Here is a 12217-nt window from a genome sequence, read left to right as displayed (position 1 = left end):
CTTAAGGTGTGCCAGAACAGGCATTTATATACTATTTTTGCTCTAAATTTTGACTTGATACTTTAAATTATTGATGTTATTTGGTGTGCTAATTATGACCTTTTTACACTATTTTTGCTCTAAATTTTGAGGTTATTTTAAAATTATTGATGGATTTTAAGGTGTGCTAATTATGGCCTTTTTACACTATTTTTGCTCTAAATTTTGAGGTTATTTTAAAATTATTGATGGCTCTTAAGGTGTGCCAGAACAGGCATTTATATACTATTTTTGCTCTAAATTTTGAGGTTATTTTAAAATTATTGATGGATTTTTAAGGTGTGCTAATTATGCCCTTTTTACACTATTTTTGCTCTAAATTTTGATGTTATTTTAAAATTATTGATGGCTCTTAAGGTGCGCCAGAACACGCATATATATATACTATTTTTGCTCTAAATTTTGATGTTATTTTAAAATTATTGATGGATTTTTAAGGTGTGCTAATTATGGCCTTTTTACACTATTTTTGCTCTAAATTTTGAGGTTATTTTAAAATTATTGATGGCTCTTAAGGTGTGCCAGAACAGGCATTTATATACTATTTTTGCTCTAAATTTTGAGGTTATTTTAAAATTATTGATGGATTTTTAAGGTGTGCTAATTATGACCTTTTTACACTATTTTTGCTCTAAATTTTGATGTTATTTTAAAATTATTGATGGCTCTTAAGGTGTGCCAGAACAGGCATTTATATACTATTTTTGCTCTAAATTTTGACTTGATACTTTAAATTATTGATGTTATTTGGTGTGCTAATTATGACCTTTTTACACTATTTTTGCTCTAAATTTTGAGGTTATTTTAAAATTATTGATGGATTTTAAGGTGTGCTAATTATGGCCTTTTTACACTATTTTTGCTCTAAATTTTGAGGTTATTTTAAAATTATTGATGGCTCTTAAGGTGTGCCAGAACAGGCATTTATATACTATTTTTGCTCTAAATTTTGAGGTTATTTTAAAATTATTGATGGATTTTTAAGGTGTGCTAATTATGCCCTTTTTACACTATTTTTGCTCTAAATTTTGATGTTATTTTAAAATTATTGATGGATTTTAAGGTGTGCTAATTATGGCCTTTTTACACTATTTTTGCTCTAAATTTTGAGGTTATTTTAAAATTATTGATGGCTCTTAAGGTGTGCCAGAACAGGCATTTATATACTACTTATCACTGAAAAATAAATGTTGAGTTTGATTTGATTTAGTAGTTTAGTGGTATAAAAAAACATTCTTGATTATTCTGTGCCAAAATTAATTAATTAATGGTATGAATTAAAGATTTCTTTTATAACTTTTAAATAAAAGCTTATTATTTGTCATGACTTGTCAATGTTTATAGTATACAGTAAAAGGTTGTAAGAAAACAAAGTAGAACTATTTTTAATTAGATCAAATGGTAAAAACCAATCATTTTTAACAAAGTAAAAAGAAGTAGATGATTAGCTTTGAAAAATAGGTCTTTGGTTCAAAATAAATGTTCGGAAAGATTATTTAATACTATTCATAAACATAAAACTTTTCCCCCCTTTTCTGGAAAAAAGAAGAAAATTACTAAATTTCCTAAATTTTTCATTTGCTGTGTAAAAAACATACGGGGGGGGACAAAAATCTAAATCTTCACTTCTAATCATCACATTAGAAGTGAAGGATCAAAATGTGTGAAACATTGAATATAACACAATATTAATGACACTGACAGTGTCTCATAAAAACATTTTGTCATCTATATCAAGCTGCAATATTTAACAACTTCTCGTTTCTTAATTTTTTTAAAAATTCATTTAAAAATGCATATTTTCTTATCAAATTAATCTTAATATTTATTTTTAAAAATCTTTCCATTTTTCATTAATTTTGCCAACTTAAATTACAAAAATCAAATTTAGTATTCTCAAAGTGAAAAGATATTTTAATAATTTAAAGATAAAAGAAAAAGAAAATAGAAACATGAACAGAAAAAAGTATATTAGGGGCAGGTGGGACAGAATGTTACATGAGGTATAGTGTTCTGTGAAATCCATTTCAAAGAGATTCTAACATTGGCTCTAATCATTGGCTCTAATAAATCTAACATTGGCTCTCATTGTTTTTATCAGAAATCCACATGTTTTATAAGAATTCACATCATTACTTATATTTTTATTAATAAATCTCTATTTTTACATGTTAAAAATAAGATTTTGTAATTTAATTCTGAATAATGTTTCTTTTATAATGAATAACTCTTCCATAGTAAAATTAACTCTAATTCAATTGAATTAAATTGAAAGACCTAAATTTACATCATGTAATCATTTTAAAAAATATCACAAGTCTTGTCAGATGGAGTATAATGTTACGGAACAAAATGGGGCACTTTATTGTATACACAATTTGTTCAATCAACATATTTCAAACAAGCATATGTTTTACAAGGTATATTTTATTACTCTTTACAGCTCTGCATTTTTCCTTTACTGTTTTTTTAATTAGAAATATGAATGATAACATAAATAAATAGCTAATTTTTCCCAAAGATTTCTTCATACAGGTTTAAATAACTTTTTTATGAGATATTTATATTATTTTACATTATTAGTAATTTTCTTTTCTAAATATTTGTTTATATTTTGTTTCAGGTATTTAAAATGAAAAATGGGAAGCATGACCTATCATTGGTGGGGAAATACAACCAAATACCATTTCTCTATTCATTACAGCAGTTGGAGCAAACTGCTGATTACTTTGTAATAATTATTACCCCAAAAACACCTCAATAAAGTAGAAACATCTTAAATATAATACCTTTTAAATAGCAATTCCATACCCAAAACTTATTTTTGCCTATTTTAAGATATACTAAGCATGTGATTTTTAAAAATAATCAATATCAACAAATGTTTTTTGCAAAAATATACCAATTTATACATAATACATATACCAATATTAAACTTTTCATAAATATTGCACTGAACATAATAATTTTATATTTTTAATTTGTCTTACCGTGCTTCATCGGGCATTTCATTATTTTGAACTTGAGCAAGAAAGTTAACTAACTTTGGATACACATCATATCTGGAAAAGAAACAAAAAAAAATTATATAAATTTTATACTTTTTGTAGTTTAATTAAAACTGAAAATATAAAAAATATACTAGTAAGCAGTTCTAAACTTATAAACATGAAGAAGAAAAAATTTCAATAAAAGACCTTTAAAAAGGGGGGGAAAAATAATCATTTTTTTAATCTGGTGAATGTACTTTTTCATCCAGTAATTCCTAAATAGTGATAGAACAGTAAATTTAATTATTCTTTAATATTCAAGACTTCAATACAAGATCTGATTGTCCTAATTTTTGCTTAAATTTTTTATTAATATTTTAACAGGCTGATTACCTTAATTCATTGCCCTTTTTTTTTTTTTTGGAAAAAGTGAAAAATTGTAAGAATGTTAATACATTTTTAAAAATATTAATTACAATAAAATTATTCTCAATATAAGTAAGAAAATGTATTGTTTATAATATGAATCATACCAAGTAAATAACATTCTGTTCATACAGTTTAACATTTGGCAATATTTCCAAATGTTTTGAAAATCATATCTTCTAAAATGAAATATTTATGTTACATATTTACTTTACTTTTTCTCCAATTTAATTTTTAGCATATTTAAAAATACTCTATTTTTTTAAATAATCAATTTAAAATTAATAAAAGCGGTCATCTTTTTTAATAATAATTTAATCAAACTTAGTGAGTCTTAGCCTAGAAAATTTGATCAAAATGGCAACATATATATGAATATCAAAATCACATGAATATTAACAGAAAGCATTCTTGTTAAATTTATCATTAGAAATAAAATTCATTTCAGAAAACTAATAATCTCAATTTAAAACACATAAAAATTTTAACAATAAATAAATTTTGTTAAATTTATCTTTGATAATTATCGGATTTTAACTTCCTTCTTCATATGCATGTGTGTTCATGGGGGAAAAAATCCTAGTAAGATCATGCACTCCTCCCCCTCACCTTATAGATAAAGAGAGTTCACAATTGAACATTTTTCAGGAAACTCAAATTTAAATCCAACTGTTATTTAAAGCATGCAAGAAAAGAATAGTATTTCTTTGTAAAGGAACAAATAATAAAAAAAAAACTGAAAATAAATATATAAAATTATTAAATGCAATATAAGCAAAATCCGAAAGAAATAATAGCTAGCATTTAAGTAACAATTTATAATATGTTTCAGAAATATTATACAAGCAAAAGTTTTTGAGCATTTTTTTTAAAGAGTCAGGTTTTGATTTTAAATTTTGCATTACTGTAATCAGTAACAAAATTATATAAAGCACTGAATATGAAAATATAATACTACATTTCAATAAATGTGTGATTCTACTGAAAAAAATATTTTTCATCATGGATACTTACCTAAGTTTCCTTCCTTTACTAGCTTTTGTGTCAACTTTTCGCTTCATTTTATTTCGCATTTTCTGAATATCCATTTGTTTTCTAAAAACAAAAACATTACAAGTATTTAAAAATAATATGAATGAAAAAGATTTGAATAACACAAGGGGTAATACACTTCATATGCAAACATTTAAAACCCCTTTAAAAGCAGCTTTTAAATAAAACATAATTTGTACACTAACAGTATGAAAAAATTCAACTTTAATCTACATTAAGATTTTTTTTTAATTGTTTAGAACCATTAACAAGATTAAATTAGAGAACTTCAAAAATACTGATAAACAGATTTCAAATCAACAAATTTTTGTTGTGAAAACTGAGCTTAAATCTGGCTCTTATGAGGTCTCTTAAAAAATCAACAACAGAACCAAAGTAAAGAAATAAAAGTTCAATCTTAAAAAATTTAACATACAAATGTGCTAAAATATGAATAAAATATAGTTGGATATAATTTATATCCATTGCAGCTATTAAAAGTAATTCTTTTATGGCATATAAGAAGAAAAATTGTTATTTAAAATTAAATTAATGCATATGGTAATTCCGTAAACTTGCTTAATTTTTTAAAACATTAAAAAAATCCTTTCAGACACAATGTTAATTTATATATTTTCTAAATTTCTTTCAACCATAAATAATAGATAAAATTATCTATTATTTATGGTTGATTTTTTTTTTTTTTTTTTTTTTTTTTTACAAATCTAAATCAAAAACAATAGCAATATACAATAAATGATGATACTACTACAAGCTGTTAGATATATGCTTACTTTTAAATTGTTCACTTTCCTCAACGAAATATGATTAATTATTAATTCTGACTAATAAATAATTTTTATTACAAACCTTATAGCAGCAGCATTAACACCAAATGATTTACTTTCAATAACATCTTTCAATATTTGACGATAAAAATCATCATCATCAAAAATTTCAGGATCATAATCTTTCAGTAGCAAATCTTGCTTAGATACAGATGTCTAAATAAAAGAAATTAAAAAACAGCTTTATAATTATGGACAGATATTTTAAAGCAAAAAATAAGAAATATTTTATTTTAACTTTAAAAACTTTGGATTGATATAGAAGTTTTATCAACATAAAATAACAATTTCTAAAACAGATCATCAAGCTAAAGATAAACAATCACATAGCAATTGAGAAATGCACAGAAATATGTATAATTTTTTAATATTGCTTGGGCAGAATACTTAGCAAATAAATGTGAAGCACAATGTAAATAAAATATTAAATGAGAAATTATCAATCTATATAAAAATAACAAATATGGATACAGATTTGTAAAAATCAAGATCACTATTGACTAAATCTATGAACGATTTTCTTTAGAGAATTTAGAGATCAAGACATTATCACAGAAATATATAATCATCAAAACAAGCCTTTCAATCCTACTCTTTTTTCTGACAAAATCAATCTACTTTATATGTAAAAGATTAGAAGAATGCAACTATTTAACATCAAATGTTATACAAACAGTCAAATAACTCTTTGCTAATTGCAATAAACTGAACTGGTGCTGGGCAAAAGAATCAATATGTTAAAGGTTAACTTATAAGTTATCAATTTATGTAAGATAGAAACATGCATTAAATGAGTGTAGTAGTAATCTTTAATTTTACTTATTATTATAATTCTCCTAAAACTGCCCTTATCATTTTTAAAGAAAGCAGATTTTGTTAGACATAATGCCCCATCAAAAATTTTGAAATCAAGATTTCTTCAGCAAAATAACAATAGATGTATATTTTGAAAAACTGACTTACTTCTTCTAAACTCTCAGAATTGTTTAGCTCTGGTTCTGGCTTCCCAAGAACTCTGTAAAGAGATCTTTTGAGTTGAGTTCTTCTAACTAATCTTGCTTTATCTTGTAGATTCTGAAATTAATATTTCTTATCACAAAAGTATGAATATCATATGTAACAGAAAAATATGAAGTCCTGCTGGGTATGGAGAAGGTTGACACAAATATAGGGATGAGAAGTGTAATATAAATAAGCAGGCTATCAATTCTTTGATGAGATAACAGTATTTCTAGGTCATGTTCCTCCATTCCAATGATAGGATGGGATGGGATGGGATGGAAAAGGTAATGGCAATAAATATAAATGCTTCAGTCATGATTCTCAGGACACCAACCTGCCTTTTGCTATTACAATAACTATCACAGTATTAAACCCTGGTTTCTTAGGTGAGATAAGGAAAACTCTATAGGGAATATAATTACAATTTAATAATTATGTTTCTGTCAAGATTTCATCAATTAAACAAAGACAAAAATATGTCATAATTATATATCAAAATATTATGTGTTCAACAGCAGAAATAATTAAAAAAACATATAATTAAAGATTTTTTTTGATTTTGAAGATATTAAATGATTTTAGAGGAAGATATAATAGATAGTCATCATTTCCATTATAATTTTTCATTAGAAATAAATATAATACATCTCACCACAATTTCATACAAATCTATGAAAAAAATAGTTTTTCAAATTAGTAGCAATTTTTTTTCTCAATATAATGGGACAAGTGGGAGACAATATTTAATTTGAATTTTATTCACTGACGTTAATACAAATTGTAATCATTCTTTCATCTTTTGAAATATTATTAATCATCAGTTATAGCCAGATGATTAATAATATTTCACTCTACTGGACATACGATGATATAGTACAGAAACTACTGATTTGATATAGAATTTTGTTTTCAGAATTCTTCAATTATATTGCTCAAAATTTAAAGACTAATAAAAAAGTTAAACTTAACTATTACTAGTATTCAAAGTTTATATTGATTTAAAAGGAAAAAAATAATTATTATTACATTTTATATTTGAAATGTTTCAAAAAAATTATTTACAAATAAAAAATATATATGGATTCCTTCAGAAAATAGAATTCAAACTAATTCCCAAATACTGCATTTCAGACATTCAGGACAAAAGTTTAATGACAAACAAATTAATAACTAAGTTATCCTTTAAAGCTTTAAAAAATTTTATATATATACACACCCACCCACCAGAAGTAGCGAAAACTGCAACTGTCCTATAAATTTTACTCTAATGCAATAAGACAGCATTAATTTGAATATTAACAAGTTTACTTTAAAATATAATTTGTTACAATCAGGGGCAAATATAGATATTTTGGAGCCCTAGGCTGTGCACATTACAATCTTCTTCAATCAATTAAAATTCTAATGAAATTAATCAAATAATTGGTAAAAATGCTCTGAAAATATTAAAATAGTATATTGTCATTTAGAACACATAAATGCACTAAATTTGAAAGACTCAAGCACATCGGGAAATGAGTGAAAAATATATTATTAAATTCAAACTTTGCAAATATGAAATAAATCAAAAAGAAATGTATAATGAACAGGTACATAAATTTATTACTCACTTGTTCAATCTGTTTTAAAGCTGAATTATCAAAAGCAGTAAAAGACTTTTGAGTTTTGCCAGTAGCTAAACGTGTCTTTTCATCCCATTTTTGAATAATTGAATTTCTATAAAGAAAAAATTATTAATAAAAAAATATATAAATGAATCATAAACTTTCCATTAAAATTATTTAATAAATTAACAGATATTAACAATAGAATAAAAATACTTAAAAATAGTAAAAAGTGTATTATTTTAAATTAGCTAATAATAATATTCTGAATGAATAATACTGCAAAACTTTTTATCTGAAGGTATCAGCTATACTATAAAGCATTCAAAGTGAAATAAATACTATACTATACTATAAATATACTATAAAGCATTCAAAGTGAAATAAATACTATACTATACTATAAATATACTATAAAGCATTCAAAGTGAAATAAATACTATGAAAACATATAATTTACTGTTTCTTCTAAATAATTTCTTATTAATGAATTTCTTAACTAAGATCAGTATTTTTTTATTACCTGTAAGGAATCATAGATTTAAACCGTTTATTTAAAACATTTTCATAATCTTCTGCTTTAATTTTTCTTTTCACTCCTTTCTTCTCAACTTCATTAGTTTGATTAGAAATTTCCATCTCATCTTCTGTATCACTAGGAATTTCTTCATCACTTAAATAAATAAATAAAAAATTACATTTGCACATTGTTTTCAAGCATAATGTGAATAAATTTAATGCAAAAATGTTAATTTTATTTTAATATTTCAACATGAAATAAAAATTCAAAAGAATAAAATCAAACAAATAAAACTGCCATTAAACTTCCAAAAACTTCCATTCCTTCCTTCTATGAAAGGACTAGTCTAATATTTCTTATGCGAAATTAAAATTAAATTATTAAAATTTATAATGAAAATAGCAAACTACTAATAATTTATGCATTTATTACTTCAATAAATATGCAAATGCCACATATTGGTTTATTATATTATCATTTATTCTTAATTATTCAACAAACGAAAATACTTTTCCTAACCATTTAACCATAATAAGTATAAATTACTACAGTTGTAATAATAGTAAGTAAATCCTTACAAATCCAGATTATCAGACTAGTTATTTTGGAAAGATAATTAAAAATTATCATTTCTACATTAAATAAAAAACTTTTATGATGCTAAATAATGTAATACAGTGACTTGTAGCCTAAAGAATAATTTCTATAAACAATTATAAACTTCAATTGTAAGTCATAAATACCTATCATCTTCTTTGTTTGAACTCATGCTGTTGTTTGAGCTTGTAATTTCTCTGTTTTTATTGATGAGTTCTGTTTGTAAATTGAGCCATGATTTCATCATATGTTTAATACTTTGATGAGCTGAAATAAAATTAATGCATATCATAAACATAAATATTTTAAAGCACTTAAAAAAAATCTAGACAAGCAACAATCAAATAATTTTAAATTGATTTGAATTAGTAGTATAAAAGTGATAAAAATTTGCATTAGAGTAAATGATTAAAATGTTGTTGTTTTTCTTTAGATCAAATAAATACTGTTTACAAATTTATTCAAAGTAAAAAATACTGTTTTATTCTTTGGAGATATGAACCTAAAACAAAATTCTTTAATAAGAATTCTGCAAGATGATTTGATTTTGTAGTCATAATTACTAAAATTATAGCAATCTATCATAAATCAATTGCCTAATTGTATCATTCAATACAAACTAAAATAAATCAGGAAACTTTTTTTTTTTAATCTTAGATCATTCATGAATTATTCTTTTTGCATTTATTTCCACCATTTCTAAAAATAATAATTGCAGAATATACTATTTGAAAATTAGATGAGTGAAATACAAAATATTGATATATCTTAAGTTATAATTAATTTCAAGCAATCACATCAATGCTTAGATCATAAAGGATTGAAACCATTCAAATAATTCAAATGAGTAACTGGTAATAAGCAAACTGAATTTCCCTAATAGAAGTATGTTCTAGTGTGAAATGATTCAGTACATAATGAAATTATTCCAAGATTTACAGCTTATTAAAAACATGGTTTAGCATTAAAATAAAAAAAAATAAGCTGAAATATAGAGAATTAAATTTTGCAATCTGTTGAAAATCAAAAAATTTAGTATTTAATAATTTTTAAAGACTTGTATATATTTTTGAAAAACTCTTTTTAACTTTGAATAGTAAAACAATATTCAAAGTTAGGAATGCATCTTACATTCTATGAAGATTGTACCTATTGTAATACAAAAGTTGACATATGTTGTTAATTGATTCATGCCATTCAAATCTTGAATGCTCATTGACTAATTCATCCCTATAAAAAACTTTTCATTGTTGAAATCTTAGAAGAAAAAGCCTGCCATTGAAATTTTATTTAAGAAAGATGCAGGTTGTTCAACATCCACAGATGGTTATTAAATATTTACAAAGCTGACACCATTGTTAATAACAGAATGTAAAAATTTAAAGAGGAAATTAGCACAGAAGACAAACTGCCTAATGGGATAGTGAATCATATAATGTTAAACTGTATTAAAAGCAACAATAATATGATTCATTATAATGGTCAATAATAAATGGTGAAGAAACTGATTCATGGAGAAAATGGACTGTGATCCAGAAGCATGAATGTATCATATATGAAGATTTTATATTTGGATAAGAATTATTTAACAGGGTTGCCACTCAAATCTAGAAAAGAAATTCCCTGTGTTTTCTCTGTATGAATATACAATATAGGAGGAAATATACAAACAAAACAGCAATCCCCAACTCAGGTTTATATCAATGGTAAAAACAAAGGGAAATAAGGAATAATCCAATATTGTCAGAAATAATAGTATATTAAATGAAAGTCTACACTTACATACAGAAAAAAAAAAAAAAAACAATTTCTCTTTATTACTATCTAGCATTCAACTAGACAAATTTATATGTTAAGGGGGGGAAAAATTGATCACTTCCTCACACCTTCTAATGTATAGTCACACAAAATTAAAGACTCAAATGAAATAAAACACAAAATTATATTCTTGCTATCATGATACAAACCATTTAATAATATATATATATATATATATATATATATATATATATATATATATATATATATATATATATACACACACACACAATTTAATTTGTAAAACTACTTTGTGTTTTGTTGGGCTCTCTTTTTTCACTCCTTAATTTTTTTCTGCTTTTTTAAAACTTCATAATACCTTGCATACATTAATTTTGCATACTCTATCAAATCTCTTGAATTTTAAACATTTAAGGCACCTCCATAAAAGTTTATGGCATGGAGTTGTTGGCAAAAGTTTATGTTCTTGGATCAATTATAATCTTCTTTCACAATTTCAACAAGTATGACTTTGTGGTTACTACACCCACTGTCCACAGTCTTATTTCATTTGATAATAAAAGAATTATTTTTAAAAAACAGAAAACTCTATGGACTTCAAACCATTAGAATAGAAATCATCTAAATGAAATTCTTCATTAAATAAATCAAGCTGTTCTTTGCATTCACTTTGTAGATATTTCAGAAAAATTTCAAATTGGATCTTTACACATTCTGAACATGCAGTAGAAATTTGCGTTTTGGAATAAAGAAGTTGAAGCAAATCAATCATTTGTTTTCCATATAATACTGTATTGTTTTTCAAGAAACAGGAATTTAAACAAGATGCAGTTCTTAAAAGAGCACAAATTTTTGCCACACATTCAATTATATATATATATATATATATATATATATATATATATATATATATATATATATATATATATATATATATATATATATATATATATATATATATATATATATATATATATATATATATAGTCACTATTCTATTATTGGTATTTTTTCTCGGAATTTGGACAGACTAATGCAATAGAAAATTAATGAGATTTTAGAGCTATAATGATGCACTTTTATTCTTGCAATGATATAAGACATCAGCATATTTTAGATTTAAAAAAAAACCTACAAAACTTAAAATTTCCTGTATTTTTCTGGTATGTAAGAAAAATATCATAACTCCTAATATTTTCATCATTTTATAGATTATTTTTAAATTCCCTGTTTTATTTTTCCAATTTTTCAGATTTCACTAGTGCTGTGACAACCCTATTAAACAAACATATAGAATTTCAAAAATATATATTAATTAATAAAAAAAAGATTGTCCCAATTATGTATTACTTTGATACTAATCTCATACATGCAAAAAAA

At 24.0% G+C, this 12217-nt stretch overlaps 1 protein-coding gene across 2 annotated transcripts in view; it reads right to left on the bottom strand.

Moving 5' to 3' along the window:
- The window catches only part of LOC129960853 (protein AATF-like), a 41181-nt gene that overhangs the window by 17483 nt on the left and 11481 nt on the right, over positions 1-12217 (bottom strand). For both annotated transcript variants that reach the window (XM_056074560.1, XM_056074551.1), the window contains exons 7-13: positions 9205-9325; positions 8465-8614; positions 7948-8053; positions 6299-6409; positions 5358-5491; positions 4470-4550; positions 3030-3101 (exon numbers count right to left, since the gene is read on the bottom strand). In XM_056074560.1, coding sequence (XP_055930535.1) covers positions 3030-3101; positions 4470-4550; positions 5358-5491; positions 6299-6409; positions 7948-8053; positions 8465-8614; positions 9205-9325 — 775 coding nt within the window. The remainder of the gene's footprint in view (positions 1-3029; positions 3102-4469; positions 4551-5357; positions 5492-6298; positions 6410-7947; positions 8054-8464; positions 8615-9204; positions 9326-12217) is intronic.

The sequence above is a fragment of the Argiope bruennichi genome, chromosome 2, assembly GCF_947563725.1.
Source record: "Argiope bruennichi chromosome 2, qqArgBrue1.1, whole genome shotgun sequence".
NCBI classification, from domain to species: domain Eukaryota; kingdom Metazoa; phylum Arthropoda; class Arachnida; order Araneae; family Araneidae; genus Argiope; species Argiope bruennichi.
The sequence above is the reverse complement of the archived record's forward strand: the minus strand, read 5'-3'. Positions and strand labels throughout refer to the sequence as shown.